This window comes from Hoplias malabaricus, chromosome Y, assembly GCF_029633855.1.
Source record: "Hoplias malabaricus isolate fHopMal1 chromosome Y, fHopMal1.hap1, whole genome shotgun sequence".
Taxonomy (NCBI): domain Eukaryota; kingdom Metazoa; phylum Chordata; class Actinopteri; order Characiformes; family Erythrinidae; genus Hoplias; species Hoplias malabaricus.
The window spans coordinates 77311132-77326598 of NC_089820.1; the positions used below are offsets into that span (position 1 = coordinate 77311132).

The 15467-nt window shown below is 38.3% G+C and overlaps 1 protein-coding gene across 2 annotated transcripts; it reads left to right on the forward strand.

Annotated features, from left to right (window-relative positions):
- Nucleotides 1-4088: 4088 nt before the first annotated feature.
- On the forward strand, nucleotides 4089-7130 carry LOC136678940 (forkhead box protein L2-like). Of its 2 annotated transcripts, none has more exons than XM_066657140.1 (2): nucleotides 4089-4229; nucleotides 5117-7129. In XM_066657140.1, exon 2 carries the CDS (start codon nucleotides 5122-5124, stop codon nucleotides 6112-6114), a length of 993 nt encoding a protein of 330 aa, XP_066513237.1. In that variant the 5' UTR covers nucleotides 4089-4229; nucleotides 5117-5121; the 3' UTR covers nucleotides 6115-7129. The 2 variants fall into 2 exon arrangements, with proteins under 2 accessions (XP_066513237.1, XP_066513236.1); XM_066657139.1 differs by lacking the exon at nucleotides 4089-4229 and adding an exon at nucleotides 4849-4998 and having other exon boundaries at nucleotides 5117-7130.
- Nucleotides 7131-15467: the final 8337 nt, after the last annotated feature.

A 15467-nucleotide genomic window follows, 5' to 3' on the forward strand; every position in this document is an offset into this window, starting at 1 on the left:
GCACAAGGGCACACAGGGCACAGGTCTAACAAGTATTGCATGTTTGGGGGGGTTATTATATGTTGTTTTTTAATTGCAGATTTTTACTTTAGCTTCTATTTCGTTGATCTTTTGATAGAAGTAAGGACATATTTCTCTGGTGCATAGATTTATTCTGCTGTAGTTGACTGTGATAAGGGTGAACAGGTCTGAACTGTGTTGTGACTTGTTTACAGCAGGCTGCTCCTGGTGCTGATCAAAGAGGACTCGGTGTAAAACCCCTCAGCACCTTCACCTGCGCCTGAGCCGAAAACAAAAGAGAGAAAAGAGCTTCCTCTCGAGCTGAAGCACGGCCATCAAAGGATCAACATCGTATCTGTAAGCTGGACTTCTTAACTGCTGGAAGTACTCTTTAGGCGTGGGGTTTCTTTTCCTCTGTCATTGCATATGAAACTTTAGCTGAGATTAAATCAAACTGTAATTTTCATAACTTTAGTTCACAATCAGGACTGTGAGCTTTGGCCTGGTGAGTAATTTGGAAGATATGTTATTCAGGAATCAAGGATATTTGAACATCCCTTATAAAATTTTTCAGAACCATGTTCTTATATACATACGTATAATTATGTTTTTATGCACTACTATTCAACGTAGACTATTTACACAATCAAAACCAAGATTTATGAACAGTATTAAATGAACCCTGATTATTTATTAATGTAAGACCCATCATTAAGTAGATTCTACAAAACAAATTGAATTATTAGGTTAAAAGTGTAAGGACTTGAAGATTTGGACTCTTAGAGTATAATACGTTTTAAAACCAAAAAACCCTTATTAAGTGATGAGTTACGACTAGCGCATTCCCTAATGATGCTCTATGTGTATCAGGGACCAAGTAATAAAAATGTAATGATCAGTGGAATAATGCCACAAGGCAATGACCAAATCTATCAACACAGTGAAAGTAATTGGAATGTTTTGACAAAGAGGTGTCCCTCCCACTTCCAAAACTACAAATGCTGAAATTATGCTTTGGAGAACAAAAGAGAGTAACATTTTTCCTGTTATCTTAAATCCCTGGGGTGTTTTTGGAGGATTAATCAAAGAAATTGAGTAACATCTTGGCTCTATATTGTCTGTGCTAAAGATTCATGGCTCACATTTCCGCAATGCAATGCATTATAGTAATTTGACAGGAAAGTTGTTGGGAGAATGGCTCAGAGCTTCCCATAGGTTTCCTGTGGGTGATAAGAAAGGCAAACATGGCCATAGTCTCAAAACAGCAGCGAGCAGCTTCAGGAAGAACCCAGGCTTCTCCGTGAGCTTTGTAGCACGCTTTGTAATTTAAGGCCGAGGTCAATCCTGGGCTTTACAAAGTGAGGAAGCCCCCGCCCGTTCATTAGGGCCGGGAAGGATCAGCTAGGGCCAACATTAAAGACAAACGGTGAGACTTCATTCTCTTCAAGGACTGTGCGTGCTCTTCCTTAAGGGTATGCAAGGCAGAAGATTTGAGTATAATTCAGTAAAGTCGTTATGATATTACATCAAAAGCGAATGTCTATCTATCTATATGTAACAAGCAATGTGCAAAAGTCAGAGACCACCCATAAATATCGTCATTAAGGACATATATTTACTCAAACCACTGTAACCCATGCCCATAATATAGCAAGAATTATTCTTCAGCAGTCATTTAAGTTTAACTAAATCTATTGACTCAACTAATGTCAGATAGTCCACACGTTACCATTGTTACAGCGTCCATTGTTTTTAGAAGAATATTAAATCAGCAGTGCTACGCTTACACATCTTTAAAGTTCACTCCTAGAGGTTTGTTACATTATCTGCTCCTCAAGATCAATTTAATCCCAAACGCATTCACTGATGGTGAAGTATGAGCTCTGGGGTGGCCAGTCCATTGTTCTGAAAACACCAGCAGCTGATTTCATTCTTGTCTGTTTAATTCCTTAACTCAGTTACAGTTTCCATTCAGACCCAGAGCGCTGAGCTGTTTTCTCGTAGTGGAAATATAGGCAGAATTTTTTTTCAGATTTGAAATTTGGAGTGGAGTTTGACTTGAACTTTCTTCATCATCGCTATAGAGTTTATGGGTTGCGGACACTTTAGGGCGTCTAGCTTTTGCTTGGTTTGTAAGAAGTCCCAATTCATTTGTAGTTTAATAGCACATTACTACTCTCAATAATTAGCTTTCCTTTGCCTTTCTCCTTCCTTATGCAAGTAGATCCTATAACTAATATAAGAAATATAAATTCTTACAATTTAGTTAAACAGTGTTATTTAACTAAAGGCTGGTCTTGACGTTATTCCACAGGGCAGTATCTACATAAACACTCATATGTAGAATAAAGGCTGGCAATAAAAATGGAAGTTGATAGGCTGATTTACATTTAAATAACCTCTCTACAGTATTTAACCCAATGGTTTTAACCCCAGAGCACAGTTTAAAAATGTTAAATATAGCTCTAACTTGCTGTACAGGTAATGAACGGCCCTGTCCCTCATCAGAAGACTTGTGTACGCTTTCACTTTGCCGTGTGATAGTTTGTGTAATGGTTTGCTCCAGCTCAGAGATGTGTGCCCTGCTGTCCCTCCGCATTCTTGCACTCTGAACCGTAAACATCCTCATTTCAAAGAGCAGGCAGGAAGTGAGAAAGGCGCTTTAAATCCTCCTGTAAACTCCACTAGGATCTGCGCATGCGACACATCAGTGTCTCCCTGTCTTTGCTCTTCTCCGGGTCCAAGTGATGCAAACCGCGCCTTGTTCTTAACGTCCTTTATATCAGTCTCAGCGCACGTGCTTCTGGGAAATTAGCGCCTAGTCTGCGCGTGTTGTACAAAACCTGGATGAGCGGTTACAGACAATGAATGAATTAATTAATGAATGGAAATAAAATATTATGGAACGTTAAACTCATTGACTACACTACAGTTGTTGCAAGATGTTATGGTGATAATAATATTTACCATGTTGTTTTATATATATATATATATAATTATTAAAATTAATATTAGTATTAATGTTGTAAATATTAGGCTATTATTATTATTATAACAACACAATAAATATATATAACATGAACGAAATAATATAATGCTCTTTCAAATCATTATTGTTGTTAATAAAAATGTTTTGTTGTTTTTTTCTTTATTTTTGTTTCAATAGAACAATTGAAACAGTTATTATTAGAAGTAGTAATAACTGTAATAAAAGTAATAGTAGTATTGTTGTTATTGTTGCTGCTACAGAGTAAAACTGACACCTGCAGACACTGCCTGTCCTTTTTAGACCAAAGTGTGTTGACATACAGGACAATGCTGTTACACCTGCGCGAGGGGTGAAAGGAGAGAAGACAGACATGCAGACAGACAGCTAGAAAGAGGGGCTAAATACTTGGTGGAAGACAAGCAAACCGCCCCTACTAACATCAGCAGAAAAGGGGACTGTATTAACCTCGAAAATAAGACGTATACACAAATCCACAATGTACAGACCAGCAAACCAAACGAGAATCTGCCCTCGAGCAAATGCTGTGCAGACTGCTGCAATGCCCGATTTAGAAATCCATATGCATTTCTGTAAAAGGAAATCATCTCACGTTACAATCTTAATCTGCAAAAGTTTGGGGACACTTGGTTATGTCCCACCGTACGTATTCTCCATAAACTACACATTTCAGTCCAGATCATTGTCGACTAATCTGACTAAAACAAAAGCTGACTCTTATGAATTATTTTACCAACGTGTTCAGCTCAGCAAATAATTAGAAAATCCTCACTGGTCACACTGCTCTGTATTTCCTATCCACTAACATTCACACAGACCTACCAAACATGCAGCTGGAGCAGGGGTGCCAAGACTATTGTGCAGGACCGTAAATAAAGTCAACTCTGACTTTATAAAAAGGGGAAACTGTGATAAGAGGTCAAAAAAGCCTCGCGCATGGACTGTAGCTCGACTGAAGCTATAAGTGGACGAGAGAGAAAGTGACGAAAGCGCAATGCGGCGAATAGGAGCGCAAGACGAAGGGAGAGAGAGAGAGAGAGAGGGAGAGAGAGAGCGAGAGAGAGAGAGAGAGAGTGGGGGGAGAGAGAGAGAGAGAAAGAGAGAGAGACTCCTCTGCTAAAAGAGAGCACCACAGACTCTCGGCAAAACCTCCATGGCTCGTGAGTAGCTCGCGCCGTTTGAAGGCATGCGAAAAAAGAAGACATAAACTCCTAAATATCAGGTGCGTAAAGCGGGCAAACAATCTGCGCGTGCTTTTTATCTTCAAAAGCATCGCGCGCAGGTGCCTTGATTGGTGTTTCCCTTTTTCCCGGTTGTTTTGTTTTGATGTTTTGGCTTGTTTTTGTTATGTTTTTCACTCTTCAAAGTCGCAACCACAGGTGCTTTGATTGGCGTTTTTCCATTTACTCGTTGGCTCTGATATTTTGGCTTTATGTCGCAGATCTTAAAAGAAACGACCGGCCGTGCTTTGACTGCTTTGCTTTGCCATTACTTCTTTTTCTGGTCTTTTTTAGTTGGACTTTACGTCTCAGATCTTCTAATTATCAACAAAGCACGCCTAGCGGTTTTACGTGTAGCTCTGCGTTGCTTTGTTTTTGATCGTTTGACTTGGCGTTGGGGTCTGTCTTCAAAGTGGCGACCAAAGATGCCAGGAATGGCTCTTTTAACTCTTTTATTTTGGCTGCTTTGAATCGATATATTATCAGCATAATCAATTAATAAATAATAAAATGCCTTGATTGGCGTTTTTAATATTTTTCAGTTGTTTTGCTGGAGTATATTTTGGTTTTAAGTTTTTTTGTGTAGAAATTAAGTCATTTGTGTAGTATTTTGTCAATATTTCTTTGAGATGTTGAGCTTCAAAATGACAACCTTTTTCAAAACCATACCTTGCTTTCAGCTGTCGTGTCTGGTCGCACGTCCCAGGTGTACACTTTTCCAATTCTGGCTTCATTATTATTTTTGCTGTTTTAGATCATTTGGTTCTAAACGTGAGTTTAAGTTTTGGATGTTGGTGTTTGTCATGTTCATGTCTTGGTGGCATTAACCCGGATATGCACGTGTGTCTGCTGAGTTTGATTAACTTGTTCTGCTTTTCTCCTGCTCCAGGCGTCATGGCATCATACCACGGTTTAGAGGACGACGCCATGGCTTTGATGGCGCAGTCGGTGAAGGCCGAGAGTTTCACGAAGGAGGATGCGTCGGTGGGGCAGGAGCACGAGGGGCAGGACGAGCACGAGCACGAGCAGGGCCCCGGGACTAAGACAGACCCGAGTCAGAAGCCTCCGTACTCGTACGTGGCGCTCATCGCCATGGCCATTCGCGAAAGTTCAGAGAAGCGACTGACGCTGAGTGGCATCTACCAGTACATCATCAATAAGTTCCCCTTCTACGAGAAGAACAAGAAAGGCTGGCAAAACAGCATCCGCCACAATCTGAGCCTCAACGAATGCTTCATCAAAGTCCCGCGCGAGGGAGGCGGTGAGCGCAAGGGCAACTACTGGACGCTGGACCCGGCCTGCGAGGACATGTTCGAGAAAGGGAACTACCGGCGACGGAGGCGCATGAAGCGGCCATTTAGGCCTCCCGCGGGGGCACACTTCCAACCGGGAAAGGCCCTCTTCAGCGCGGACGGCTACGGCTACCTGTCCCCGTCCAAATACCTCCAGACCAGTTTCATGAACGGGCCCTGGTCTCTGGGGCAACCGCAGGCACCACCACCGCCACCTCCGCCGCCGCCGCCACACGTGGCCTATGCGCCCTGCCAGATGGGCACAGGAGTAGGCGCAGGAGGAGGTGACGGAGGAGGTGGTGGTGGTGGTGGAGGAGGAGGAGGAGGGGGAGGCAGTCCCTTAACCGTCAAAGGCATCGCGGCTCCTGCCTACAACCCGTACTCCCGCGTGCAGGCCGCCATGGGGCTGCCCAACGTTATGAACTCGTACAACGGCATGAGCCACCACCACCACCACCACCACCATCCTCATCATCCTCACCATCATCCTCACCATCCTCACCCTCATCATCCTCAGCACCAGCCCACAGAGCTGTACTCCTACTGGGAGCACGACGCTAAGCACTCTGCGCTGCATGCTCGCATTGACATTTGAGGGAGAGAGAATGAGTGAAAGAAAGAAAAGACCAAATCCTTACATTTGTTTTTTTTTTGAAGGGTCACTTCTACATTTCGTTACGCGGAGAAAACAAAACAAAAAAGAGCGTAAAACTGCAAAGAAGACAAACATCAGACAGGACACTCACGTGGGAACATCTATACGTGCGTCGTTTGGAGTCTATGGGCCAAAACAAAACAGTGTTGACACTTCTGTCGATTCAACTTCAGCGAGTTGAGTGATGGTTATTTTTATTACTATTGTTGTTGTTGTTATTATTATATTTTTATGATGCCTGTGAAACTCATCTACAGTCGTATGCAAATGTTTAGGAGCTCCTGGTCAAACGACTTGCCTTTGTCAGTTCTCTTAAAGTGACAATATGTAAATGTTCTCCGCAGAGAACACAATTTAATACACGATATTTTTATTCGCCAAAAAATGGGGGACTGAATATTAAACAAATTGAATATTGGGGAAAAATCCTGTGAAAAGCTTATGATATTTTATATATATAACGTTTTTTCAATATGTTAATATTTGGGGGAGAAATGTCATGTTTACGTTTTGCTCGTTGTAAAGAATGTATTTTTATAAAGAGAGTCCAGTGAGTCCAAATTTTTGCCTACGACTGTTCCGTCTCTTTTTGCCCCAGTTTAGATTAGCGTTTTAACACCCTGCCACAACAGGTTTTTAGATGGTTAAAAGTATCTTTGTTTAAAAAAAAAAGATAAAGAAAAAGGAAAAAAAAGAAAGAGAAACAATGATAAATCACCGGTTATTTTTGGGTTGATTTTTTTATTATAATTTTCCTGTTTTGATACTCTATTGAAATTGTTGGGACCATGTTAAACCAGCACTTACTTTAAATAAAAGACCTTGAGTAAATACCGCTTTCTGCATGTGTAGTAACATTAGCTCCTGTGTTACTTATTATTAGCCAATAATCCAGGATCATTTTTGTTCACGTTTAAACGTTTCTTTTTTTCTAGACTTTATTTATAACTTAATGAAATAGCCGATGCTCGACATTTTGTAAATGTCTAATAATAATAATAATAATAATAATAATAACAATAATAATAATATATTTATATATATTTTTAAAAAGCACCATATGTCAGAGGGTCAGAAGGTAAAGACAACAAATCCAAAAAGAGCAGTTATAATTTTAAAAATAATGAGTAAGTTTAGACATTATTTTACATAAATATAACAAACAGTTTAACTAAATGTATAGCTCATACACACCGTATTTTCAATGTATTGTTTTAAATGTTCATTTATCATTCAAATATCTATAGTTTAAAAGTAATTATACAGTTTAGAATATAATATATTTGTTATAAATTAATTTCGTCTTGTTCTCGTGAAAAAGGGCACCAAACGTTAAATATTAATTTCTATATTCTCATCTTAAATGATGACTTTCAAACAAAATACACAAATCTGACAGTCAATAGAGAGACTGTATAAAAATCACTCTACTGGGTTCGTTAATAAAGGATATAAATTGAAAGTTGCTTATCACAACTCTAAACAGTGGAAGAGTGAGTATAACTAACTGCGAGGTTTACAAACAGTAACGTTTCTGACTGAAACTGTAATGACATAACAAGCTTACACGGCCTATTGCGCAATAATCTTCCAGTGAGAAAACCATGTCCAGATGGCTTTAGAGCAGCGACTGTAAAAACCTGATGGGGAGGATTTTCAGGCCAAAGAAACATGATCAGGGACTGGAGGGAAATGTGTTGAAATATCTGATAGAAACAGTGTTCAAAAACCAAAGAGTCATTAATAAAAAACACCAATGTCTATGTAAATTTACTTTAAATAATAAATAGTAAACAAATGGATGTCGTTCAAAATGGCACTGCTGGGCTCGATATGACTGTCCAGGGGTCAGTTTTGTGTTTTGTTGTAGCATTTAAAACGTTTAAATATACTTAAATTCTTAAAATCAATCACTAAACTAGGTCAGTTCAGTGGTTATTCGTTTATTTAGGTCTCTCCCAGTGTGATTTTTTAAAGAAATGCTGAGGAATACATTTAAATAAACGCTGGGTAAGAAAATGATCATGATTGATGATTCAACTGATTGTGTGGGCACTTTTCATTTGCCTTCTGTATAATCTTCCAAAAGTAGATACCAGGTAAACGCTAAAAGGCAAAGCATGCCAAAGAAATCCATTTACTGAATAAAGTAATAAAGGAACGATCATTGAAATATGAAGACTTACAGCATGTGGGAAATATTTCTGAGTCAACACCAGTAATTTAAAACAGAGGAAAAGAAAAGTGGAAAGCAGGGAAATGTTGGCTGAACTTGGCAGCAGTGGGATATAAAAAGAAAAGAGTCTACTGACCTCAGCTGCATGTATTAGCCCACTTTGTTCCATTTATGTTTGGAACCTTATCAGATCTATTACAAAAATTAAGGACTGTGTATGAAGTATCACGACTTTTGTGGCATTATTCAGTCTTTATTCAGTCTTCAGACTTTAACAAAAGAAACAAAAACAAAAAATAAAACATATTATATTTTATTGTGAATAAAATATTAAAGATACGTTTAAAATAAACATAATGTCACGTTCCTACCGATGAATTATATACATAGAAATGCTAGAAAAATTACTTGTCATAATTCCTTTATTAAAAAATGATTGGAATTAAATTATTATTATTATTATTATTATTATTATTATTATTATTATTATTATTATTATTGCTACTATTGTTGTTGTTGTTGTTGTTGTGCATGTCGTCATAATCTGAGCTCGTGCTTATGTTTACTCACATTATCTAAATTTTAGCTAAGATATTTTTCAAAGCAAATGTCGGAGAATAATTAGTTTTTTTGGCGTACGACATATTATATAAACAGATAAGGAGAACCTCAAAAATGAACTGCTGCAGGATTGGGTTTTACTGTCAGAATCGCCTTCAACTTCCTAATCTTTTCCTTGAGATTCGTCTTAAAGTGGGGTTCTATCAATTTCCTCACCACACAAAACTTGTGATGTAATTAATGTCATTCACAGTGGTCTGATGTGAAACGGTTCACTGAACTGAATCAAATTGTCCTTATATTGGTGCTGATATGACCCCGGGGTCACGATGTTGCAAATACCGCCATTTCGTTTACTGTCAGGAGCCCCCCGATGAACATACACGCAATGCATATGTAAGACAAATCTGACCTGTTTTTGGGGACTATTTTTGCTTTGGAGCACCTTCCAAGTCCATCATCATCGTTCTAAAAATATAATCTAGGACAAAGCTATTCTCAGATCTCTCACAGCCACGAAGGAGCTTTTATTGAGATATGATTTAGGACTTGTTTCTGTCACCACCAATGAACATTTCCTTAACCTTCATTGAGAAACATGTATTAAATGGAGAAACTGTGAGCATAGAAATAAAATTAAAAAAAAACAACAACTGAGATTTGTGTAAGAGTTCAGAATAAGGGCTCAGCGTAGACAAGGATCATTAGCGTATAAAAGGTAAATAATGTGTTTGTGCACTGAACACATTACATAATGCAGCACCGTGTTCTACTCGGTTCACTCCACGCCTTCTTTCAGTTTGAAATCACTAGCTTCAAAGGGAATTTTAAGGGAATTTGAAATATAATTATGTCGTTTATTTATTTATTTTTCTTTTTACCCTAAATCCTATAACCGCATGAAAGAGGTGCCTAATCTTTGTAGTCTTTAGGGAATAGAGCACATACAAAGTAAACAGCTCAAAACATTTAATGGTATTAAGCTCAAGTCTCTGGATTATTTCAAAGGAGTAAATAAACAATCAGACTTTAGAAAACCGCTAAAAGTGTCGTTTGGTTAGACACAAAAGCTGTGAAAATACTGAAAGAGGGTTATTATGAATATGTAAAATAGATGCAAATACACACAGAGTTCATAAGTTCGCGGGGAACGCTGTACCAAACCAAACTTTCCCGCCATATGCAAAAATGTTGGCGCCACTGGTTAATTTACATGTTAGGATGAATTTTTCGAGCGTGAAAATATGCCCACGTCCTTGCTGGAAGTTGCTGAAAATATTAATTCCAATGAAGGCTGATGCTAACACTGCTCTTTAAAATGATGGTTCTTAGGTAAAGAAAATGGTTGTATATATCCTGAACATTTGAAACATTATTTGCATGATTAAAAGATTACGTCACACATGAACGGGCTTTTCAGATTGAAGGAAAATGTGCTATAGACGGTTTTACATCTGAAACCTTAAAAAATGGGTTCTATATGGCACCAAAAAGTGTTCTTCTGTAGTTAAGATGCCAAGCTCGTTACAATAGGAGCTAATAAAGGTGCTATATAGACTTTATAGCACATTCTCCACTAATCTGAAGAACTGTGAATTTTACTGAAGAAGAATCTGAATTTTACTGTGACGAGAAATACACTTTTATATTTCAAGGTTCTTTGAGTGTTCATGGTTCTTTACTAAAGAACCCTTGAGGAACCATCATTTTTCAGTGTGTACAGGGAAAACTTTTCAGCTCATTTTTATGCTCTTTTTTCTGACTTTCTTTCTAAACGGGAGTCACTAAAAATATAATGTTTCAAAAATAAATAAATAAATATAATGATAATAATAAACGCCACCTGTTTTACTCATTTTAAATACAATTAGTTAAACGCATATTAATAGAAAGTCTTTTCTAAATTGTCTTAATTAAGTGTGCTCCCTTTAGAGCTCGTGTAAGAGCTGTCTGTGTTCTTTAGTGGCTGCTTTACGAATATTGACTTCTTAGAAACAAGAATAATATCATTCGTTTTTATTTAATTTATTTTCGCAATCTCACAACAAAGGGGCCCCAATTTTATGTTAAATTTAGAAACGCGAACGTCTTCTTTTTCCTGCAATAGTAATCGAACTTGACTCAGTACTTATCTATTGAAATGGAAGAATGGAGGTCATCAGTATTTACAGTACAGTAAAAATACATGCTGAATCCTGACCTCACACAGCTCCGGGAATTGTTCGAAATCGCCAAAGACAAACGCAAAAAGGACTCAAATCAACCCCGTGTTTTTGCAAAAGCACGAACACTCTTTGTACGCGAGCTGTGAAAAGTACATTCTCCAAGAGTTCACCGCGTGATTATAGAGCTGTTTATCAGTGGGGTGATCGCAGCACGCGGCTGATATGCAGGATGAACAAAGCCAAATATTCACAACAAGCTGCTCCATTTTTCGGGTGGAACCCGTCTAATACAAGACCAGAATGTACAGCTGGTTATGAGCTGCATTAAATGAACACTGAAATCAGTTTTTGGACATAAATCTGAAGCTATATGTAAATGTGAAGTGAATCTATAAAAATTCAATTAAGCTCAAATTACATGGTGTTTTTTTTCCTTAGGTGTATAGTGCATTATTTCCCTTTTACTTGATTCACATATTGGTGGGAAAATGTAAAACTATAAAACAATTTTATTGCTTAATATAATTGCGAAAGGTTTTAATTAATAATTCAAGTGTGTTTTAATTTGCACTCGAACATTGAAATGATAACAGTGCATTATTGTGTTTTCCGTTGAGGATTTGTGCTTTTTTTTTCAATTAAAAGCATACATCTGATGAGGAAACTCGAGGGAAAATATATATTTGCATACTGACTGATTGATAAGATCCACAGACGACAGGGCATCTAAGTACATTAGAAATTCTGTCCCTTAGTCTTCTGTGGTAAAGCATTTGTTTTAGTCAAATTAGGTTCCTTAATCAAACGTCTGTGTTACTTTAAATTCAACAAGAAGACGCCTGGCTTTATTGTCATTTTTATTTTTTACTGAAATCCTATAACTGTACAGCGAGCTCATTTAAAATATGGTTTGACTTAAACGTGTTTAGATCGCGCGAATAAAAGGAAGGTTCATTGTGCTACACTTACTAGTCCTGTCCACAAGGGGGCGACGGTTAAACGGATTTAACCCTTGTGCGCAGCTCTCCGTTTCCGTCTGGTCACCAAATTAGTTTCTTTATTTTTTATTTCTTTTATTTATAAGCCAAATACACTCTGTTTAGACATTGATGAAGTTTATTTGGAAAGTGTAGTCGTTTATTTGCAGAGAAAATATTCATAAAGTGTCGATACAAAAACAAATAAGACCCCGAGATGGCCTTGTAAAATAAATAAATAAATAAAACAACAACAAAATAAAACAGCTTGTTAGAGTTTGACTGACACAAGTCTCAAGTAAATTATACTCTCTTTGTATATGGACGTAAATATGACTCTTAAATGCCTACTGGTGCCCTATGTACTGCACATAAACTGCAAAGAAATAGCATTGCTGTAACTGTTACACCCAGTTACTGTCCAAAACCATTTATTGAGCTTCAAGCCTATTCAGACATTTTTAATGAGAATATTTACAAGTGCAGATGTAATGTCTGATTTTCTAGTCTAACAATTAGAAAACGTGGCCTGTGTAAGTTACCACACATTTCATATTTTGCATTTTATTCTTTCATTCCCAGTTTGTTAAAGAAACTGAAATGAAACTTGCCGAAAAGTTGCACAGTTTCCTCGGCATGAACAAGCACAACTTTATTCAGTGTTTGGACACAACAGTACAACCTGCTTCTATTTGCATACAGATGGCTCCGCTGATGTGCCACATATAAAGGCAGGATTTGAGCTGGTTAACCACACTCCACCATCAAGCAGCTTGTGTTGAGCACAGTGTTGAGTAGTGTATAGGTTTTATTTACTGTATATAATAAAAGCTGGGACCAAAAGATAAATGATAAAATACATGAAAATATGTAAAATATGGGTTTTTGAATTTCACTTCTACTTCTAAATAAAATCTCAAAGACTCCTATAAACTTGTACTTTCACTGAAATTTATTTAGATTTGAGTTTAGTGATGTGTAGGTTCTGAATATGTGGAACATAGCAGACACAAAGGATGTAATATGATGGACTAAAGCACACTTGTTGTGGCCTATGAATGGCTTTATGAGACATAGTCAAATTTGATTAAAAGGCTGTACCAGTAATAACATTCACTGTCCAGCTGGTGCAGGAACCTCTACTGAGAGTAGAAATCACAACCTGTTTCAAGGAACTCACTTTTCAGTTTTAGTACAATATTCAAATTAGCTGCTTTGCAAGTTAAATCAGTGACAATGTGTTAATGGACATCATGAACCTGAGCATGAACCTGAACGTGGCATTTTTCACGTGCCACTTTCCGCCCACAACCTACAAAAAGCTGTGAGTTTGTGCACTACATTTTAAGATTGTTTCAATCCTAGCTCTACAAAGAACTGTTGTTTATTATGAAGTATGGCAGTAAGTATTAAAATGATCAATTTGATTAATGTCCGATCATTTAATGTTACAAAAAACTGGTAACAGATCAGTGTAATGATTAGGTTTTTAAAAAGCATCTCAGAGAGGCTTTGGGAAGTAAAGATGGGTCGGCGTTCACAATCCCGTGGATAAAAAAAAAAAACAAATAAACAAATAAAGTGCAATAATTAAAGAGTAAAGTTTCTCAAATTAAAATAGTAAAATAAACATGAGTTTCCATCACTTTCTGTACACAGTATCATCAAAATATTATGAGAATCCAAAGAAATACCTTTATGCAAGGGACAAGGCCCAAACCAATATTGGTTGACTGTGATCTTCAGGCATTGCATTAGAAACAGACATGAGTCTCTCATGGAATCACTGCACGGGCACAGAACCATTTCCCAAAACAACTGTCTGGCAAACACAACACACAACGTCCACAAGCGCAAGTTAAAACACACAAATACAAACAGGATTCAGAAACACCTCCTTCTCTGGGACCAACTTCATTTTTGATGGACCGAGTTGAAGTGGATTGTTCTGAGGTTCTGGAGGTTGGGGTTAAAGAGGAGTGTACCCCACCAGGCTTTTTAGGTTCACAGTTCAAAAGACAGCATCTGTGATTACATGGGGCCACATTTGTATAAATATATATGAGCAGATAAAATCCTATAACAAGCAAGGGGTAGGAACATATTTCAATTTCAAACAATAGCAGTTTATCTCCTTTACATTTACAGGGTGTTGTTAAGAAGAATTAACAACACTCCAACACTTATTTCAACACAGTGGTAAACATTTTTTGGAACTTGTTGCTGTTGCCCATTTCATTCATTTAATTATTATTATCTATAACCATTTATGGTTGGTCCAGAGCCTACACGGAATCATTGGGCACAAGGAGTGGGTGCCAGTTCTTCACAGTGCAATAAACACTCACTCACACTACAGACAATTCTGAATCGCCAATCCACCTACCAACGTGTTTTTGGACTGTGGGAGGAAACCGGCGCACCCGGAGGAAACCCATGCAGACACAGGGAGAACACACCACACTCCTCACAGACAGTCACCCGGAGGAAACCCATGCAGACACAGGGAGAACACACCAACTCCTCACAGACAGTCACCCGGAGGAAACCCATGCAGACACAGGGAGAACACACCAACTCCTCACAGACAGTCACCCGGAGGAAACCCATGCAGACACAGGGAGAACACACCAGACTCCTCACAGTCACCCGGAGGAAACCCACGCAGACACAGGGAGAACACACCAACTCCTCACAGACAGTCACCCGGAGGAAACCCACACAGACACAGGGAGAGCACACCACACTCCTCACAGACAGTCACCTGGAGGAAACCCACACAGACACAGGAAGAACACACGACACTCCTCACAGACAGTCACCCCAGGGAAACCCACACAGACACAGAGAGAACACACCACACTCCTCACAGACAGTCGCCCGGTAGAAACCCACACAGACACAGGGAGAACACACCACACTCCTCACAGACAGTCGCCCGGAGGAAACCCACACAGACACAGGGAGAACACACCACACTCCTCACAGACAGTCACCTGGAGCGGGACTGGAACCCATGACCTCCAGGTCCCTGGAGCTGTGTGACTGTGACGCATATTTAATAACTCTCTATTAAATATAAGAATTGAACATCGCATTAAGTTTTTATTTACATTTTGAACAATGTTCCAACTGTTTTGGAAATGGGGCTGGTATTATATGAACCATTTTAAATTTTTGTATAGTTTAGTTTTGGCAATATGTATGAAATATGTGGAAATTATATAGTGTTGAGTTCAAAGACTTTCAAACAACTGCCCTAGTCCTGGTTCTAAATAAATAGATAAATTTAAAAAATAACGTTATAGTAAGCTGTGGGAGCAATGAGCTGTGTCTTTTGTGCTGCCAGTTTATTGTGCTGCCAGTAAATACTGATGATTAGGTTTTTAAAAAGCATCTCAGAGAGGCTTTGGG